This window comes from Terrapene carolina, unplaced genomic scaffold, assembly GCF_002925995.2.
Source record: "Terrapene carolina triunguis isolate 2854851 unplaced genomic scaffold, T_m_triunguis-2.0 Scaffold113, whole genome shotgun sequence".
In the NCBI taxonomy this organism is placed as follows: domain Eukaryota; kingdom Metazoa; phylum Chordata; order Testudines; family Emydidae; genus Terrapene; species Terrapene triunguis.
The window spans coordinates 20,134,751-20,156,517 of NW_020664464.1; the positions used below are offsets into that span (position 1 = coordinate 20,134,751).

The 21,767-nt window shown below is 43.3% G+C and overlaps 1 protein-coding gene across 1 annotated transcript; it reads right to left on the reverse strand.

Annotated features, from left to right (window-relative positions):
- Nucleotides 1-326: 326 nt before the first annotated feature.
- LOC112104025 (fructose-1,6-bisphosphatase 1) lies at nucleotides 327-20,811 on the reverse strand. Its single transcript, XM_024196097.3, has 7 exons — nucleotides 20,534-20,811; nucleotides 14,322-14,484; nucleotides 12,045-12,137; nucleotides 9,112-9,252; nucleotides 7,546-7,683; nucleotides 2,663-2,782; nucleotides 327-667 (listed from the first exon to the last, which is right to left on the reverse strand). Exons 1-7 carry the CDS (start codon nucleotides 20,701-20,703, stop codon nucleotides 476-478), a joined length of 1,017 nt encoding a protein of 338 aa, XP_024051865.1. The 5' UTR covers nucleotides 20,704-20,811; the 3' UTR covers nucleotides 327-475.
- Between the last annotated feature and the right edge of the window lie 956 nt (nucleotides 20,812-21,767).

A 21,767-nucleotide genomic window follows, 5' to 3' on the forward strand; every position in this document is an offset into this window, starting at 1 on the left:
AATGTTGCAACAGGACTGAAGATTCTAGTATTTACAAGGCCCAATAAGTCAGCCTACAAGGAAACTGCAGTCAGCCATCTGCAGGGAGAAATCTTTCAGAAAAGTATGGTGTTCCCTGTAAAAGGCCCTCTGCTGTGGCATTCTTTAGCACTGGAGGGAAATGGGATGTTGGGGTGGGGGTAGGAGGGGGTTGTCTGCAAATGGCCACTGTACCTACAACACAAAACTTCTTTATCAAATATGGTGGATTTTGTGTAGTTATGAGGTAAGAGAGGAAGCACATTATTCCCTTAAAGTTTTGCTTTAATGCCAGTGAAAAAAATGCATTTTTGTTGCACATATTAACAGTTTATTTTTTGGTAAACACAATGAAAATATGGTTCTCTTGCTTTCCTACAATAGCTTAGGTCAGTAGTACTTCACAGTATGTTTGGTCCAATTGTAAGGCACTTCTTTGTACTGCAGCAAGACTATTTCACTTGGCTGAATGCTTCTTGACCATGTCAATGTATTCCTGCACATCATCAGGAGATCCCAGAGCAATAGGTGCTCTCTGGTGGATATCCTCAGGCACTATATCCAGCACTGCTTGGTTCCCTGTAGTAGCCATTCCCCCAGCCTTCTCAATTACAAAGGCCATGGGGTTACATTCATAGAGAAGCCTCAGCTGGAAGACAGAAGCCAAAATTATAGTGACCACTAGAGTACGTTATTGCAGGATATTTTGTATAAAATGTATATAAAAGTTTTCTAGTATTAATCATACTAAGTAGAAAAATCAGCAGTAAATATTTCATATTTACCTCTTGAAGCAAAGATCAAGCTTATACATGATGTCCCTTTTTTCCTAGTATGGCCAAAACATCACTGTCTATATTTGTCCCCATCTCCCATATTGTGAACATAGTGTTACCACGTGCTCTCTTTATGTAGATTGTTCACCTTCCTGTTAACTGCAGGCATAGTGCAGCACTTGAGTGAATGCTGAGTACTGTAGAGAAGTGGTTCTCGATCAGGGGGGCATGGGTACCCTGGGGGTGTGCAGAGATCTTTCAGGGGGTACAATAACGTCTAAATATTTGCATAGTTTAACAGGCTACATAAAAAAAAGCACTAGCAAAGTCAGTACAAACAACTTTCATACATACAAAATGAGAAAGTAAGCAATTTTTCAGTAATAGTGTGCTGCGACACTTGTATTTTTATGTCTGATTTTGTAAGCAATAGTTTAAGTTAGGTGAAACTTAGGGATCTGCAAGAGACAGCCTCCTGAAAGGGGTAGAGTATCACTGCTGTAGAGTGAGTGACGGTGTGCACAACACTTAATGAATAGTTAAGTTTAAAAACAACTACAGGTCACTGAAGTTTGCATTGAGAAAAACTGATTGTGTACTTGTTTGTGTAATGAATAACTGAGTCTTATCTACAAGCTGAAGCAATAATTCACCCAGAAGTTTTCAAAACAGATTGAAATTTTGCTGAATAAACAGTTGTCCTCCCCTATTCTTGGGAGGAGAAAGGGGAAAGCAGAGAAGAGAGCAGACTGAGCTGTACCAATTCTGTAAGGATGGGAGGGTGGAGTACGAATGAGAGTGGTGACAGAGAGTAGAGGAACAAGAAGTAGAATGGTCTGCAAGCAATAGCTCCCTTAAGGCAGTGGTTCTCAACATTTCCAGACTACTGTGCCCCTTTCAGGAGTCTGATTTGTTTTGTGTACCCTCAAGTTTCACCTCACTTAAACTACTTGCTTACAAAATCAGACATAAAAATACAAAAAAAGAGTGTGTCAGCATACTATTACTGAAAAATTGCTTACTTATTTTGACCATTTAACTATAAAATCAATTGGAATATAAATATTGTACTTACACTTCAGTGTATAGTATACAGAGCAGTATAAACAAATAATTGACTACGAAATGTTTGTATGTAGTGATTTCGCTAGTGCTTTTTATGTAGCCTATTGTAAAACTAGGCAAATATCTAGATGAGTTGATGTATCCCCTGGAAGGTCTGTGTACCCCAGGGGTATGTGTACCCCTGGTTGAGAACCACTGCTTTAAGGCATCTCCAGGAGATTTTTATTTTAACAGCTGGAAGTTGAAGCTAGCCAATTTCAAACTGGAAATAGTGTACATTAAGTGAGTAATTAACCAGTTGAACAATTTACCAATTGCTGGTAATCTTTAAATCAAGATTGGATGTTTTTCTAAAAGATATGCTTTAGGAATTAGTTTGGGGAAATTCTGTGGCCTGTATTATACAGGAGGTGAGAGGAGATGATCACAATAGTCCCTTCTGACCTTGGAAAGTATGAATCTATGAAAGAGGCCAGGGGATTGGGAGAGACTAGGGGGGTGGGAACCCCTGGGTCTCTGGCACAACCAGGAGAGCAGCAGAGGAATCCTACAATGATATGGTGAGAGGGCAGAACTGACTGGCTTATTGGGGGAGCACCTAGTTCTTAATGTGTTTTAATGCTACTTAAAAAAATAAAAAAACCCTGCAGTGTCAAGCCATGGCAGTAGATATATTCTTGCAATTTGTGCACTATAAAACATTTAAAAACTGGCTGTTAATTTGTAAAAGTCTTAGAATAGTTTAGACAACACTGATTGCATCAGACTACATACTTTCTAAAATTAGGTTAATTCATTTTTACCTTTCCTTTGGGGCTTTTGGAGTTGGCTGGATATAAAAAGATTCCACCATACACTAGAGTACGATGTACATCAGCTACCATAGAACCTATATACCTCGCACCATACGGAGAGCTGCCATCCTGTATAAAGACATTTGATAAACAACCTTTGATTAAATCTTGTTAGCTTTTTAGTGGTAATAACTTGGCTCTTGCATAGTGTTTTTCATCCACAGAACTCAAAGTAATTTACAAAGAAAGCTTAATTATCATCCTCATTTTACAGATGGGAAAACAGAGGTACTGGGCAAGTCATTTTGCATCTACGTCATACAAAAGGTCAGTGGCAGAGACAAATATGTCACGGACTCCAGATTCCCATTCCAGAGCCTTAAGCATGCTACCTTCTTAGTACTGACACGACAATGTTAGAAACTAGAGTTGCCATCTTCCATTGGGCAGAAAAAACCAAACCAACAAACCAAAAAAACCCCAAGCCCAGTGCTGTTCCTAGCTCCTCTCCATCAAGTTGTGCCCACCAGATCACACCACTTCAGAGCTATAAGTTAAATCAGATCTATAGCAGAACCCCTGTTTTATGAACTAATGGGGGAGGATCAAATTCATAACTTGCAAAATCTCAAAACTGCAGTAGGTACCAGTGCATCATCACTTTCTTCATGTCCTTCAAAGCACTGAAAAGCAATTTCCAATGCACTGGAATCTGAAGGGCTGTTGACATTTGAGGTCACTATTAATTATTCTTAGTAGTAGTACTATTAGTACTTCCACCTCCCTCCCCCACACTCCCTCCAGTCAGGAAAAATGGTTCATAAGGCTAGTGTTTGTCAATAGAGGTTTTATTGTATTTTGCTCTATGGCAGTGGTCTCCAACCTCTTTACACTCAACATCACTTTTTGAATTTAAGGACAATCCAGGATCTACCCCACCCCCCCCATCCTCACTCACTTTCACCAGGCTGGGGCAGGAGGTTGGGAGGGGGTGCAGGCTCTGGGCTGGGGCCGAGGGGTTTGCAGTGTGGGAGGGGGCTCCGGGCTGAGCCTGGGGCAGGGGGCATGGGGGGGGGTGCAAGCTCTGGGAGGGAGTTTTGGGTACAGGAGGGGGGCTCTGGGCTGGGGCAGAGTATGAGGTGCAGGAGGGGGTGTGGGCTCTGGGAGGGGGGTGAGGGTTGGGGTAGGGGTGCAGGAGAGGGTATGGGGCACTGGCTTTGGGAGGGGGGCACTTACCTCAGGTGGTTCCTGGTCGGCAGCCCAGTGGGGCTTGGTTCCACTCAAGCATGTCAGCACCTCCTCCCTATCACGAGCCAGGCCACCCCCCAACCTGCCAGCCAGTAGTGCACCATGTAGCTATGACGCTCCCAGAAGGGGCCAACGTGCCTCTGCGGCCCCTGGGGGAGGCATGTGGCTCTGCATGCTACTGTTCTCTGCAGGCTGCCCCTCTGCAGGCACCGCTCCCGCAGCTCCCATTGGCCACAGCTCCCCATTCCTGGACAATGGGAGCTGCAGGGGCGGTGTTTGCAGGCAGGAGCAGCACGTGGAGACCCTTGCCCCCCTCTGCTCTCCCTTCACCCCCCAGGGGCATGCTGGCCACTTCAGGGAACAGTGTGGGGCTGCGCTGCCACGGCCGGAGATTGTGATTGACTGGTCGATCCTGGAGACTCTCCCAGTCTATCGTGATTGACGGGTGGTGACCACTGCTCTATGGGTTCCAGTGGGGACTACTTCTGCCCTTCATACCCTACTGGTGGCAGGGGAGGTGTTCCAAACTCTGCTCGATGGTTAAATGCAGTGGGGAGAAGAGTCCTCTGTGTTGGTACCTCTTGTCATGGATTTTTCCTTGGCAACTCCTTTCCTTCTGATATGATTAGGGGCAGGGGATTCAACATCCCATCCTCCTGCCTCTTCATGATATCTGAATGGTGTCTAACTAGTCCCTTGTATCAAGAACAACCAGTGTGGCAGTGGGCCCCACAGATTGCTGTGGAGAGAGAAGTGCTGGTTTGGCTCCAATTAGTTTTCAGCTTTGCAGCAGGCAGAGTGTGATGTTGTAGCTTCTAACCTGCAGTTGGACTAAGCTTCAGGACAAGTAACATTTAAAAGCATCCCCTCTGGGGCTAGGTCTACACTACAGCGGGGGGTCGACCTAAGATACGCAACTTCAGCTACGTGAATAGCGTAACTGAAGTGGCGTATTTTAGGTCGACTTACCTGGCTGTGAGGACGGGGACAAGTCGACCGCTGCCGCGCCGCCGTCTACTCTACTACCGCCTCTTGCCGCGGTGGATTTCCGGAGTCGACGGTAGAGCCATCAGGGATCGATTTTATCGCGTCTTCACTAGACGTGGTAAGTCAATCCCCGATAGACCGATTGCTACCCGCCGGATCGGCGGGTAGTGAAGACATGCCCTCAGAAACCAGAGGATTGAGCCAGAAGGCTGAAAGCTAGGTCATTTAGTTTAAAGCTAGGCAGACAGAAACTATAAAAGTTAGACTGACAGATTTTCTTTAGGCTTTGTTCTCCTCTGAAAAATCTTCACAAACTAACAGTGAATGGCTTAGCAAGGAGATGTGGCACTTCCCCTCAAGGCCACCAATTCAAAGAGGATTTGGGACAGAGAAAAAGGTTATCTAATTATCTGCTTGGAATGATTTGTTAGTAGCCTCTTAAGTTTTGTGAAAGCTTTTATTAGCCCTCTCAGCAGAGAGGAATCAAAGACTTAATGAGAGTGGAGACTTTCTTCCTACTCTTAGGGTGACTCTGCATTGCATCTTGGAGCATGCTGCCCAGCTGGGGCAGACAGATGCTAGCTCTGCTTGATCAAACATGCTAAAAATAGTAATGTGGCTAGAGGTAGCACACAGGTGGCAACTTGGGCTAACCACCCAGCTACATACCCTGGCATCCAGCTGGGTTTGCAATCAGGTGGCTACCCCCAGCCACATTGCGATTTTTAGCATGCTAGCTCAAGCAGAGCTAGCATGCGTTTGTCTACCCTAGCTGGGAAGCACAGTCCCAGCTGCAGTGTAGATGTACCTTTGGAGATGGTTTTCTAGCTCAGAGACAGTTGGCAGTATGGGGAAGCCTGAATTTCAGATATCACACTGTAACGTGTATGTGTCTCCAAAGCTGTCAAGTGAGAACTAAGTTTATTTTAAAACCCTATAAAAATCCACATGAAAATATGCCTGTCTTTGAGATGACATGTTGTATTGTAAAAAAAAAAAAAAAAAAAATTATGTCCTATTATAGCTGTGCTGATAGCAAAGGAAGATCAATCACTGCATAGAACACTGCTACTGATAAAGCAGCATCTTTCACGTTTGCAATAGCTGACTTTACTTCAGTCTGATTTTTGAAGTTAGCCCAGATCTAACTCCAAAGAGCTTCTTAATTTTATCAAGATTCTCAGTGGGTCAGTTTATCAATTCAAGGTCCTGCTAGCTCTGACAAGTTAAATAAAACCTTAGGGTTTTTTGTTAACTTAAGGCAGGGGTGGCCAACCCATGGCTCTGGAGCTGCATGTAGCTCTTCAGAAATTAATATGCGGCTCCTTGCACAGGCACCAACTTTCCAATGTGCCAGGGGTGTGTATGTGCACTCACTGCTCAACCCCTGGCTCTGCCCCCTCTCCACCACTTCCCTCAAGGCCCATGCTGCACCCTGGCTGCTCCCCTGAGCCTCCTGCACACTATGAAACATTTGATTGCAGTAGGGGGGAGGCCTGGGGAGGTGCTGATCCACGGGGCTACTGGCAGGCAGGATGCGCTGTGGGTGGGAGGAGGCAGAGCTGATGGGGGGGCTGCAGCTGGCATATTACTGTGGCTCTTTGGCAATGTACATTTGTAAATTCTGGCTCTTTCTTAGGCTCACATTGGCCACCCCTGACTTAAGGTATTCATCAGGTAGTACTCAGCCAATGCAATTAGCACTGAACATAGATAAGATGTAAAGCCACCTGTTGTCCCTAGGGTTCCCATGTGAGTTTTCTAACAGTGGGTGGTAGCTCTGGGGATCTGGCCAGACTCCCATCTGGGTAATTAAGGAGGAAGTTAACATCCAGTTGGGTATGACAGAGGGAATGTATCTAGGTTCTTATTGGCACCTATCAATTTCTGGCTTCACGGCAGGTATTCACATAGCTTTAAAACAGACCCTGCCATTTGAGTAGTCCTTTAAGCAAGAGGATAGTCATAGTCATCATAGTCAACTTCCTGCAGCACTAAGCACAAGTCTTGTTTCCACACCCATTCAGTACTCCAGCCAATTACCATCAAATGGACCTGTGTTGTGGGAGGGAAGGAGCTGACCTCTCACTTCCTCCTAAGTGCTGCTCCTATAGCACTGGATGAGAGTTCCTCTCCACTCAGCCACCATAGAGCATAGCCTCAAACCCCAACTCCTTTCTAGACCCAGCACTGGCTACAGCAGCAAGGGAAACAGGATGAAAAAATACAAGTGCTTTATCAAAAAAGGGGGTGGAGGTTGTATGGTTATCACCATTAATTGGACTAGCTGCTGAAACTTTTGAATCAGCCACTCTTGAGTGTGGTGTGGTGCTCCTTACCCTAACAAAAATGAAGTTAACACAAAATGCTGGTGGACTTAAAGTATATGAGAGAGGGAAAAACAAGCTCTCTAACTTTGTATAAACAAATAGTCAGCTATGGTGGCTTACTGATCCATAAAATGACTTCAGAGATTGCCAAGTTAAACAAAGCCTAAGGAATAGTTGGTGCACTTTGATTTGTACACTATTAGTGTTCAGTCTTGTCTAACTTTGGCATTTACATTCAGTTATCATGCATACGTGCAGGGTGTCAAAGTTTGAGGCACTGACCATTTGCTTATCTTAGAAAAATTTCTCTAGAAAGTGAACATTTACCTGAGGGAATTTCTTCTTTTGAAGATATTCAGTGACTGCAGGATCAAAATATGCAGCATAGCCCTCATTGAGACTGTAGATATTTCCTCTCTTTTTGATTTTCACATTCTTATCAACCAAAATGAATTCCCCAATTGCCTGACAATAATGAGAAAGCAAGTCAATAACTGTGTGCATGTTCTTCCCAAGGCTAAAGGCAAGTGAATGCTACATACAATTTAGTGAAAACCTACTGAAGTTTCCATTTTCTTTTTACAATTCAGTACTTGGGGGTGGGAGAAAGAGTACAGCTCTGTAGTCTTGGAGCAAAAGTCTTGCGTACTCATATAAGATATCCCAAAAGACCTGACTCATGCAAATTTCTTAACATGATCACTCCCCATCTCCAAAATAATTATCCTGTGTCAAGAGAGTAGTTTGATGCAAGTCCACTCAGTTCTTTGTTTTCTTTTTACAACTGATGGCCCAGGTGCAATTGTGGGCAGGTTTTAGGGATTGAGAAGACCTATTCATTAGGAGCTGGACTGACATTTCTAACTCAATTTGACTAGCCATGAGATGGTAACAAGTTTGACACTATTAGTCTGACCAGAATGAAAACAGTAATGTAGTGATGAAAGGATCTGTATATAGCAGGGCTTTGGAGTGGCGCATGGAGCAGCTCCGGAGCAGTGGAACTGCAGGTTTTTGGCTGGAGCGGAGCCGGAGCACAGCTCCAAAGCCCTCCAAAGGTATACTATATAATTACTAAATGTCTAAGGTATCTAGTCTCTACTGCAGTAAGTTTTAACATTTGTAGGAGGGAAAAAAAAAATTGTAGACAAACTAAAAAGTTGGTAATACATGCAGACATTTAAACCATTACTATATGGAAAACATCAAATTCTACTTCCTTGAAACTATTGCCATGGCATATTCCAAACATGACTTACTATTGGTAAAAGTAACTGGCAAAACCAGATTTACAATAGAATGGCTTTAAATTAAACTGAATCACTGCAGACAACCGCACTGTGTGACCTTAAACATACTTTATTTCAAAAGTCAGATGGCCAATAGCTTCTAGGATGTCAAACACATGCATACACACTCCATACTTACTCTTTTAAACAATCACGATGATCTGTAAGCGTAAGAGAATATTAAATGTATTTCTGCATCTCTAGCCTACTAAAAGATTAAAGGTACTAGAGTTAAGGAATGTACTAAACTACAAGAGACAGTCTTAAGGGAAATTCTGCAAATACAAAAAATGCTTAAATATTCATCACATCAGGTGGCACATGTATACTTTATTCTGACTAAATATCAATTTTGAGTGAGATTATTAATGACCACTTTGTCTCCAGCAGAGGGGAAGAATGCCAGAAGCCTTTGGGGGTTTATCTATTCTATTTTTATAGGCATATCAACTCCCATTGCTTCTCTTACTAGTACTGCATCTTCAGATGTTAAGATTTAGTTTGGAAGCAGCTCTGTATATTGATCCACTTAGGAAACATTTGTTCTGGAATTGTGTTATCTCTACAAGAGCAAGCTATTCATACCAGATGTATGCTTCCTTACCGGGTCAAGCATAAAACAGTTGACACCAGATTCGATGGCTAGCACCAGCATTGTGGCACTCCCATAGAGGGCATAACCAGCTGCCACAAGATTACGTCCAGGCTGTAAAGCATCTTTCTCAGAAGGTTCCTCAGGGGAAGCCTGGAATAGGAAGGAAGAGTGTCAAGATTTTTTTTTTTTTTTAAACTAAAAATTCCTATGGTTCATCTACAGCAGTGGTTCCCAAACTGGGGTTTGTGAAATGTTACAAGGGGTTCTCGGGGAAAAAATTCCCTAATGGCGGACTGAGCTGTCCTTAGGGACCCCGGGCAGCACGGAGCCCCTGGACTTCCAAGAGCTAAGCAGATCAAAGCAAGCATATCTATCACACTGAGGAGATTTAAACTTCAAGACTCCTTATAAGAAATGGAAAGGGAGGTGGATATTTTTTGCTGTTTTTAAAATTAAATAGGCAGCTAGTATTGTTTTTTAAATTATTATGAAGAACAAGTTTAAGCTTTGTTGTAACGTGCGTTGTTTGCTTGAACTGCTCAAGACCTGAATGCTTGTATAAGAGGAACTCTTTGAGTTGGCTTCTTAGATACCTTCATGCTGTTTCACATCTGATACTTCTTGATGAAACATAGGAGCCTTGTCTTATAACAAGCTTATTCAAAGTGATACAAGCTACGAAAGTGAGATCTTGGAAGAGTGTTGCCATTTTCATACAGTAATAAAAATACTGTAATGATAAATGATAATAGTGTGTAATAAGCATGTCAAAAACAAATTTTATATTTCCAAGATCACTGCTTTTATAATTTATACTTAGGTAAAGGAGAAAATCCCTGGAAATATTCTTTTTTAGGAGGGGGTTCGCAAGACTTGACATTTTGGTGAAAGGGGTTCATAGGTTGTTAAAGTTTGGGAACCACTGATCTACAGGGATTTGGAGCAATCAAATTTTTGAATTGCTCCGCTCCAGCCCCGGGCTCCGCTCCAAAGCCCTGATTTTATAAGCTTCATTTATTTACAGTAATAGAACCACAACAACATATGCTGCTATAACAGGCTACTAGTGCATGCCTTTGGAACACCAGGCCTAAGTCAGCATGCCTTCAACTGCTGAAGAGCAGCAATAACTTGATACCTGTTTTAGCTTATTGCTAGAGTAAGGTCACTAATTAAAGAAAAAAAAATCAGAAGTCTCTCCTTAAAACTCTGCTGTTCTGTAATGCTGACAAAAACTTCACAACTATTAGGCTGCTCATGTGGTGATACAATATTGGTCAGCATGATAGGCATTGATCTCATTGTTTTCTTGTTAATCCCCATTCTCCGCCCCCCACCCCCCCCAGCCATCTTTTCTCTGGTCATATACTAGACTAAGCTCTTTAGGGTAGGGACCATTTTTGTTCTGTGTTTGCACAGTGCCTACTATATTGGGGTCCTGGTCCATGACTAGGGCTCCTAGGTGCTATAGTTATACAAATAATTCATGATGAAAGCAAAGGAGAGACAGGCCCTGATCTGACAAAGCTCTTCTATATATGATTAACTTTAAAGTCAACTGGGCTGCTCACATGTTTAAATTTAAAGTACATTCATAAGAGCTTTGCTGGATCAGGGCCAAAGTGAGAAGTCAAACATTAGGGTGGAATGCAGGAAATAAGATGGGGTAGAAATATGTAGTGTCTTGAAAGTGATAATGAGTAAGGCTGAGAGTTTGTCATGGATTCCGTGACTTCTGCAGTGTCTGGTGTGCCTGGCTCAGGGGCAGCTCAGGCAGCTCCTGTGCCAGGTGCACCAGCTGGAGTCTCAGGACCCCGCAACCCCCCTACCCCTCAGCAGAGTTTGGGTGTGGAAGGGGACAGGGGGTTGGGGCATGGGATGAGTTAAGGTGGGCTCTGGCTGGCGCTTACCTGGGGGGCTCCCTGGAAGCAGCAACATCCCCCTCACTCAGTTGTTGGCAGAGGCATAGCCAGGCAGCTCTGCGGCGTGCCTCTGCCCAGAGCACTGGCTTCGCAGCTCCCATTGGCCAGGAACCGCGGTGCCTGCTGCTGATGGGGGTGAGGTGCGGAGCCAGATAAGGAGCCTGCTGGCCCCACCAACCCCCCTCCTTCCTGCACCATCAGGGGTCCCAGGCTGTGTGCTGCCCCCCCCCCCCCACATTTTATTCACGGGTATTTTAATAAAATGTCTGACTTTTACTAAAAAAATGTAGCCTTAATAATGAGTACCTTCAATTTGATGCAGAAATCTGAGGCAGAATTTAAAAAACCAAAGTGGAACTTTGGTCATAATGTTTACAATTGATTAGTGCCAAGAACTTGTTTTCTTTTGCTCCCAGGGGAAGTGAGCCCAAAGAAGTTACTTTCAGGTGCATCAAAACCTGGGTCAGGGTGGTTAAAGATGGACAGTGTGTCTTGTCTGAATTCACAGTAGTTTCCATGACTGAGACATGTTAATCCTGTATTTCATATGCCTGCAAATGAGACTTATCTTTCAGAATGAATTAGGCATGTTAAATTTACAAGCAATGTTTCAAACTGAATCTCATCTTGGAAGCCAGTCCTCAGGCTGATAGGACTACCTGTACAAGATGGAAGAACCAGTTTAATTGAAGAATGCACGTAACTCAGGTAGATGAAATTAGTGTTTCGTTTGGTCTCAAGTTGTATGAGTGAGTATGAAGCATTTAACTCCTGTTATCCTTGTCATTGTTAGAGGAATCTAACTGGCTAACTGAGTATGTCAGGATTGCATGTATGTAGGTCTATTAACCAAGTGCTGTGTATCACTCAAAGGTATTGTGTAACTGAGCAGTTGTAGATTTAGTTGGATTTCATTAAGTCTTCGGATCCAACTTTATTCCATCATGAGCTGCTTAAGTGTGAAGAACTACTACTCGCCCCCGACCCCAACTGTCTTAGCATGACAGCATCCCACTTTACCTTTCTGTAGATGGCAAAGATAGTTCCAATTGAAACAAGGCAGTCAATGTTAGAAGAGCCATCAAGAGGATCCATGCAGACTATGTATTTACCCTGGAAAATAAAGACAGAGGAACTGGATTTAGTTATTTGCCCATCTACCCCAAATAAGTGTTTTGCCACCTAATCTACTCAGACTAATTTCTAGCCAAGAACATTTTAAACTAAGGCTACGTATACACTAGAAACCTCAAAGCACTGCAGAGAGAGCACTGCTGCAGCAGTGCTTTGAGGTCTGACTGTGGTCATGAGAGAGCTCTCCTGGTAATCCACTTCCAGGAGGGGAATAGCTCCGAGTGCTGGGAGCCCGGCTCCGAACGCTCTGAGCCTGTCCACACTAGCGCTTTAAAGCGCTCAAACTTGCTGCGCTCAGAGGGTGATTTTTCACCCCCACAAGCCAGCAAGTTAGAGCGCTATAAAATGTAAGTGTAGACAAGCCCTAAGGGAATGTTATGGAGCTATATTCTCAAGAAGTGGAATACTATTTTGATGGTTTATTTTTGGCTAAGTTTTCACCGCTAATTGCTTGAGCGTCTGTATGAACAATTTGGGAAATCTTTAACTGAAAGAACAGATGATGCCACTGTTCTTGTAATGGCACACGCAGTGCAGTAAAGTCTTGCTACAGCCACAAAGAAAAATACTGACGCTAAAAGGTCATCCCTAGCTCACTGTATGCTTAGTTATTACTACACTTACAGTAAGCAGCAACTGTTAGGGAGGCCCTGCAACACCTAGCACCCTAGCTGTGTTTTACCTTTTCATCTTTTATAAAAAGAAATTGTGCCTTAATTTACACAGTAGCATGAGAAAAATTGAGATTGGTTTTTGTTTAGGCTCATAATTTGAGCCATTAAAAAAAAACCCAACAACCTACCTGGTCAACAACAACACCTAACTCCTGAATAATGTACAGTGTACTTCAAAGAAACACCAAACTGAGATTTGTTACACCTGCTCACACATCCCACTGCCAATTTGTGGCTTTACCATCATTTACAAAAAAAATCCTCCTGCTGCTGCATGAAAGACTCACACAAGGGATACCAACAAAGGGAAATTTCTCTAATCTTTTACTTACAAGTTACTTGTAGTTCATAAAAGTAAAAAAAAATTGAAGTGTTTAAGTGGATTGTATCCTTTTAATCATCATGATCCCAGAAGCTCATTTAAGTCCAGCAATCCTTAATAGCAGTGCTGGCTCTTTAACAGGGGCAGTACTTCTGTGTTAGCTAGAGCACGTTAACTAAGATTCAGCAGCAAAATGCTTTAACACAGAGTCTCAGATAAAATTAAAAAAAATAAAGTTAAGGTGCTCCAGCATTGAGTCTTGTTAGCCTTTTCAACTGGAGGTTCTGTTTAATTGGGACATAAGGCACCAAAGTGTTCCAACAAAACAAATTCTATTGTACTTTGATAAATTTCTTTAGGAAAAAATTAGCAAACCACCACCACAATTGTGGCATGGTGACATCAAAATGAGTCAGGAGCAATTCACAAATACTGCTCTCACAAGTGTATACATTCCTGCAAATACATATAAATAATGCAGCTGTATAGGCCACATAGTAAATTCAAAAACTTGTTTTTATTGGTTTTTATTTTTGAAGAGGCAGGAGAACATTGGTAGAAATTTAATATTTCTAGGAAAGACTACAAAGCAGTTAAAATAAACCCACAAAACCCACACTTATACTACAATTCAATGACACCGTCAATTCTTTAAGTCAGACCTGAAGTCCTCACTCAGATTTTGCTGAGTCATACTCCTACTGACTTCAGTGAAAAGTTTGCCTGAGGAAGGACCTTTATGGATTGATCCATAAAAATAAGTCCAATAGTCAGAAAAATGTTATAGGAAGAGCCTGCCTGAGAACCATCTGGGGGAAGAAGGAGGAAAAAAAACCACAACCCACACATACAAATTGCTCCAGAGGTTAGGAAGTACAAACAATACCGAATTTAGGACTAAAGGGGGAAGAAAAGCTCAAAAGATGTGGGAGCAGAACTGGAGGAAAGAAACCAGGTAGGAGTGAATGGAAAATGTAGCTGTCAATATTTTCCTGTATCCAGGAAAAACAAACAAACAAACAAACAAACAAACAAAAAAACCACACACATCTTTGGCTAAGTGCCTTTGAAATCTTTAACTCCAGTTCAATTTTTACATATTTGAAGAAAAGTATTTGTAAAAGTTAACTTGAATCCAAGTATTGACAAGTTTTGTAAGTTACTAACCCTTTTTTCAGCATCTACTATTATAGCATTTTTGTTTTCTTCTGACACAATAACACACGTAGTGAAGGATGACTTGAGCATGTTAATCACCAGGTCATTGGAAAGGACATCCAACTTCTTTACTTGGTCTCCTGTCACATTGGTGGAACCAGCTATTCCATAGCTAAAGCAATGGAAAGAGATTCTCATGAGGAACAAAAATACAGTAGAACCTCAGTTACAAACACCCTGAGAATGGAGGTTGTTCATAATTCTGAACAAAACGTTATGGTTCTTTCACAAGTTTACAACTGAACATTGACTTAATACAGCTTTGAAACTTTATTATGCAGAAATAAAATGCTGCTTTCCCTGTATTCTTTAGCAGTTTATGTTTAACACTGTACTATAGTTGCTTTTTTTGTCTGATTGTGTACTTTCAATCCAAATGAGGTGTTTGGTTGACTGGTCAGTTTGTAACTCTGGTGTTTGTAAATCTGCGGTTCTATTGTATGGCATTTTGTAAGATTAGGAGCACTGTTCCTGGCCCTTCCAAAAAAGTTATTATAGAAGATGGAGGTCTAGGATGGCACAAAGTAAACTCTCCAATGTTGGATGAGACTACAGTTCCATTCAATTGTTTTGATCTAGTGGCCAGTTAACTGCCTGATTCCTCTTCCTCCCCCTATCCTGAAAATAGAGGATCCTTCATTCTGAGATTTCCATACAGCCACTATTGTCTCAAGTCTACAAGATATTCACTATTTAAGAAAAATACAAAAAGCATTTAAACATTATCTATAATTAGACAAGCTCTGCTGGAATAGGTTAAGCCTTAATTAAAAGGACTAAAAATTGGTAGCAATGAATCCAGGTTCTTCAAGATAATAGCTATGACTTGAGATTATCTGTGACCGCTTGTTCTTTCCTTCTGTAGCAGCTCTAAAAATCCTTGCTCTTAGCTTCAGCCAGCCTCCTTCATGAGGTTTGTCTCTTGTGACCTCATTAGAAAGCTTATGCATTAGAGATTAGTCAACCCTTATTTGTGTTCAGGGCTTTTGAATTACACCCACATCACCACTGCATCCTGGGGAATTTCCACAGCTGCCTCCCAGCAGCTCCATCACAGGAGGGTAGCTTTATTTGTAGCTTAGGATGCATCAATTCTGCTAGTGGAAGCTTGCAGGAAGCTTCCACTGAAGCTGCCCATCTTCCCCACCCCTCCAGCTGTCTCCACCCATCTTCTGGCCTGTACAGAACAGCTCCAAGAACACAATGAGAGATATGGCAGGCACCATGCACTACTGAAACAAGCCCTCGTGCTCCTCCATGCCAAACTTTCTCCAATGAGATGACAGGTGTTTTGTTCCCATCAGCAGGAGCTGGGAATGGACACTATCGTACTGGGTATTTCTTAAATCTTGAAGGCAAATTACCATTGTTTTGTCCAGTCTGCACATTTAAAGTCAGTATGGCTCGATATTCAATTCTGCAATTTCCTTCTAACGAGCATGATTTAACGGAGCATTTCACAACAATTTCCTTCCATCCCCCACTGCTTCAAAAGATAAAGGCATGTGATAGTATTTCTCACCCATCTATACATGACTTGAACAAACACCTCAGTGGAAGATAATTTCCTACCAAGGCCAAGAGGAAAAGGAAAGTGCTCCCACCTCAGTCTCCAAACAAATTACACAGATACTGTATTGAGTGAAGCTTCTGGAGCAGTTTTTAAATGGTCAGACAAAGCTATCTGTGTCAGACAAACATCCATAATTCAAATGGGTACAGTTCTCACATCTGTACATAAACTTTTTTTATTTAAAAACAAGAACATGAGAAAGTTCAATACACAAAATTCTCCATGCTGGCTCACACAGTTTTCAGCTGGCATGAAAGTGCTGCAGTTGATCTCTGAGAGGTAGTAAGTAGGCTGAGGGAAGAATTCTTCTGGCAATCCAACACTTTCTACACAGGTGTTACACTGGCAGAGCTACATCTCTCAGGATGTGGATTTTTATCTGAGAGACATAGCTATGCCAGTGTAAGGTTCCAGTGTTGATCACCCCCATATCTGAAGTCAAGATAGCTAGTCAAGTCATTTGTAAGTCCACTGAGAGGTTTTACTTCCATTTTACAGCAACTATTTCACAACACAAGAAGTTTTGTCAATTTTCTCTAGTGCTAACAAATTCATTTCCTAATTATAAAAAGGCTACTCTGTGCTGCTGGAGGCCTTTTGGGTAACATGTTTTCTGTTATTTGCTGTAAGCTGTCAAATTAGTAGAGTTTCCATTAAGTTTCTCACTAATAAAACAGGTCATTATTGTAGGCATTTCTAGAGACCTGCTAAGTACAGTATCTGGAGAGTCATTAATATGCAAAATAATTAAAAGTAGGTTACAGTGCAGTAACTTCAGTTTATATTCATCATTGCAAGAAAATAAGCACTAGCTTCTTTCTGATGCTACCATTAAGCAGTTCACTGTAGTACTAGCTGATTGCCTAGACACTGGTACTGACAAATCCCACAAGGAATGACTCAGTCTTATTCTTTCACAACTTCATGTAAAACTCACTCCCCCCCCCCGACTGCATTGTAAAAAAAGTTTTAATCAAACTGATTAGAGTAAAGTGGTTCTAGGATATTAAATCAGACTGCAGTTGATAATTCAGCCATAAGTCATCAAGATGTCTTCCCATTCAAAAATTAGAAGTTGCTGAAAAAAGTTTATTGCACAAAGATTATCATCAACTGCAGGCTCCTTTGAAGGCCACTTCATATCTTAGCTTCTATCATTATCAGTTATAGCAGAGCCCCAGCTCTGCTATGGTTAAGGTTAAAACCAGCTCTCTTTAAAGCCCAACTCTGCCTGCTCTAAAATCCAGTTCCTCTGCCTGCATTGAAATTGTTTTGTTCTCTTCTTTAAAAGAGTCAACACTATTGCATTTACCTTCAGTAAATATTCACTAGAGAGAGGAGGCACAACAGAGAGGGTTTTACAAAATTAGATAAATGCTGAGGGCTTGTCTACATGATGTTAGTTCACCCCAGCTGGAGTGTAAATTCTAGTGCACACCAGCATGCAGATACTTGCTGTGTGGACCCTGCTGGTGTGCACTAAAAACTCCTTAGTGCATACTGACTTAGACATTAAGAAACTTAAGTGCATGCCAGCCGGGTCCACGTAGACAGCAAGTGTGTGACATGCTAGTGTGTATCAGAATTTACTCCACATCTGGGATGCACTAATACCTCATGTAGACATGTCTTTAGATGGAGTTTTGGAACTTCTAATCATTTGGTTTACCTGCCAAGCTAATAAAATTTGAAAGGTCATTTTAGTTATTTTTACCATTATACTCTGGAGTCTAAATCTGAGGTTTTTAAAGTAAGATAACAGGTGATACTGAGAGCATCGAGGTAAAAAATTTTTTTCCACTCCTTTAAGGTAGCTTTTTTTTTTTGTGTGTGTGTGCAACGTGACAAAATGCACTCATTATTTCCACGGAAGCATGAGCTGAACTGAGAGCCCAAGACTGAGGGCACGTCTTCACTACCCGCCGATCCGGCGGGTAGCAATCGGTCTATCGGGGATCGACTTACCGCGTCTAGTGAAGACGCGATAAAATCGATCCCTGATGGCTCTACTGTCTACTCCGGAAATCCACCACAGCAAGAGGCGGTAGCGGAGTCGACGGCGGCGCGGCAGTGGTCGACTTGCTGCCATCCTCACAGCCAGGTAAGTCGACCTAAAATACGCCACTTCAGCTACGCTATTCACGTAGCTGAAGTTGCGTATCTTAGGTCGACCCCCCGCTGTAGTGTAGACCTAGCCTGAGAGTTTAACATCCCTTTAGCATGTGAAAGAATGCACTATAATCCAAACAATATTTGCATTTATAAAACTTCTCATTGGCTGTTAGTCACAACCAATAAAGGTAGTAACAAGAGCAGAGTGAGTACAACTGCAGATCATCTCTTGTCCTTGATCTCTGTGCAGCTCTGCTAATGCCAAGAGTTGCTTACTGTTTAACAGATAACTCCTATATGCACCAACATCCACAGCCAATGGAAGTTTCACCTAAAGAAAGAAGGGCAGGATATCTATAGTAATAAATAGGCATGGGAGAATGATTAATATAATTTGACTAGTATCAAATTAAAAATGCTTGTTATCTATTTATTTAAATTTTCATAGCTGTGCTAAGCTTTTTTGTTTATATACTTAAATTTTCACAATTGCAGGAAATTATGGGGGGAGGGGCCCAGACAGTTATTTGATAGTATATGCTGAGATTCAAAAAGTTACAGCTTTATAACCATTGACAAGTTGTCAACATCAGATGTCAAAATATACAAAGTAAATCTCCTTAAATCAAACTCTAACATTCGTAGGCAAAGTAAGAAATGCTGTTTATCTGTAAATTTTGATCATCAGTGGAAGTTTTGTTGGTTTGTGTGTACAGTGAAATCAATGTTTATTAACACTTATCAATTTAAAAATCTAATCTTTCCAAGTCTGGTTAAGTGTCTCCTGTATAAGCCTGCTTTCCCCACTATTCACATGATTGTTTCTTGCATCTGGACTTCTAAGATCACACCACTTTATGTTTTAGTTGACTTATTTAAAAACTACTAGCAAAGATGTTTGACAGATTTAAAAAAAAAACCCTGCTTGGACACAAATGAAAGGCTATTGAAAATTGTAGCCACACCAAAGTGAGCAATAGATAAAATGGCTTAAAGTTTAGAATTGCAGCATTAATAGTTGGCTAGTACTTCAGCCATTTTAAATAACTTTAAAGGGCAAGAGGACTTTTTTATTCACTGTCCAGTCCCTCTGAAAGCTACAAATTGAAACATGCCCCATCTTTCTTCTGAGTGCACTAGTTTGGATTAGATTGCTTAAATACCAATATTAAATAAATTGTTTAACTAAAAACCAGAACTGAAGCTTCTGTTCATTAAGCTACAAAGGTTATATGGGCTTTGCCGACAAGGAAAGTGGGTAAACAGGGAAATGTGAAGAGTCTATCTTTTAAAGTCATGATACAAACTGAGTTTAGCAAGAAAACGCATAGGTGAGATTGAGCCAAGCACTTTTTGTGCAAGAAAATTTCCCTGAATTGTAAATACCCACCATTTGAAGCAACTACCACCCTCTGCCAAAACAGTAGGCTAGAGGACAAAGATTCAAACTTAATTCTGAATTTAAACATTTCAAAATTTTTAAACATGACACTAGTATTTAAGTACTAATGCAGTGCAGTTGTGTTGTCTGCAAACATATCAATATTGAACAATATATAGACAGGTAATAAGCTTAAGGGTATATTTGCCAGAAAGAGATGGCAAGAATACTCAGGTAGGCAAGGTGTTGCCTAATTAACAGATTAAGATTAAGCATTATATGTTACAATGTATCCATGATGATGCAGCCTGTCAACACTGGGTTTGCCATACCTGGCTGGCTAGTTAGTAGTAAGCACCTTCCTTCCTATGTTGTTTATACAGAGTCAAACAATGTCATCTTAACTGTCAATGTAAGCTTCCTCCACGTTGTCCAGTCCTTACAAGGCAACTTTAGTTTGATAAGCAGAAAATGAGATTAGTCTTCCAAGGGCACCTTTGGGCCACGCTTCAGAGGACGGGAGTCTTGGTTTTTAGCGGGGTAGAAATTTTATTCCTAATAATCTGTTAGCCTGGGATTGCAATTAACGTGTGCAGGCCCCTATAACGCCGCATCGTGCTCTACAGTTACCTAAACTACCGTCCCTGCGATGAGGGGCCTACAGTGCGAGGCCCCAGTTCTGCAAAGCCCCACCGAGCGGCGCTCTGCGGCAGGGGCGCCGGAACCGGGGGGCCCAGGGCCCCATCAGTTTACCCGCCGTAAGGGGGGGAAGTACCGAGCAGGGGGCGGGGTCTTGGGGGGGAAGAGGCGGCGCAGGGGCGGGGTCTCGGTTGCGGCGCCGGTGGCTCCCGCACCTTTAGGGAGCTTCCGTCGCTCCTGGCTGTGCGGGGCCCACCCCGGGTAAGGGCAGTTTCGCCCACAGACCCCCAGGAAGCCCTTCCCCTGGCGAGGTGGTGCATTCCCGCCTCGGAGGTGCAATCCAGGCTGGGCCGAGTGGCTGAGCCCGTTCCTGCGGCGGAGGGGCCAGGCAGGGCGGCTCTGCCCCACGGTGAGCCCCGGCTTGGGCGAGGGGGCTGGGGCTGGCGGGCGACTCACAGGTGGGCGATGCCCGCCTTGCGCACGGCGGTGGAGATGGCCTTGACGGCGGTGCAGACCGCGTTGAGCAGCTGGGTGAGCTCCCCGGTGCCCTGGGCCCGCCTCCCCTCCTCCATCACGAAGCGGGTCAGGGTGACGACGTTGGTGTCGAAGGGGGACTGGTCCGTCATGGTGGCGGCAGCTGCGGGGGCCGGGCTGGGAGACTGACCGACCGCCACGGAGCCGCAGCGAGACCCACACGCCGCCCCCTCTGCTGCCGCCCGGGAACTTCACCAGCCGCGGGGAGAGGGAGTGTCCCGGCCCGGACCTATCGGCAGGCGGGGCGGGGAGCGGCCAGCCCCCGGGATCCGCCCCCAAACCCGGTCTGCTTCCCTGTTACCCCTTCCCCACATCCTTCTCTCAGCCCCGCCCCCTGCTCCTTTTACCCCTTAGCCCCGCCCCCGGGACCCGCCTCCCTCCGACCCCAAACCCCGGCTGCTTCCCCGTCACCCTCTTCCCCACATCCCTCCCTTCTCTCAGTCCCGCCCCCCGAGCCCATCTCGCCTTCCCTCGTTAGCCCCCACACATGCCCCAGCCCCCCACTCATCTCCTCCCTGTGCTGGGCCCTTTCCCCCTCCCGCGTCATCCACTCCGCCCACAACATCTCAACCTCCCTCCTGTCTCCGGGCCTTTGCTTTGCTCTGCGCGCCTCATAGCTCTGAATTGCTGCTCCGGGCCCAGGAGCCCCTAGAGAGTTCGTTAAATATTGGAGATAAACTAATCCCCACTCACCTTCCCTAGCACACAGACACGTGGGATCTGTGGGGAAACAATTGATTAGTGTGTTCAAATTGAAACCCTTTTATGGGGGGGACGGGTATGTGATAGGTTGTTGCTTCATCTTCCCCTACAGAAAACCACCAGTGAAGCTAGGAAAGGCAGTTCAAATGCACTTGGTAGCATAGTTTGAAGCACCTTTTGGGGGGCGGGAGGGGAGGGACTCTTGTGGATCCTGCCATTATTTGGCCCTGAGCTGCCAATTATATCATCATAGAGAACTAACTGCACAAAAAAAAAAAAAAATTCTGACCCTGAAGCATCTCAGAGCATGTGTCACAAGACCCCTGATTCCGCATCTGGTTCCAACCAAATTTTTGCCCCACCCCCCTAAATTCTGTTGCGTAAGAACACAGAAAGCCAGTTTTGGCACTTGGATCCAGCCACATTCATAATTTTTGTTGGCTATCACCTTTAA

Excerpts from the sequence above, each read along its gene's own strand:
- LOC112104025 (XM_024196097.3), bottom strand. The coding sequence starts at position 20,703 with ATGACGGACCAGTCCCCCTTCGACACCAACGTCGTCACCCTGACCCGC. Across the intron at positions 14,485-20,533 it reads AAGGCGGGCATCGCCCACCT|CTATGGAATAGCTGGTTCCA; the intron begins GTGAGTCGCCCG and ends CCATTGCTTTAG. Across the intron at positions 7,684-9,111 it reads ACTGTTTTATGCTTGACCCG|GCAATTGGGGAATTCATTTT; the intron begins GTAAGGAAGCAT and ends CATTATTGTCAG.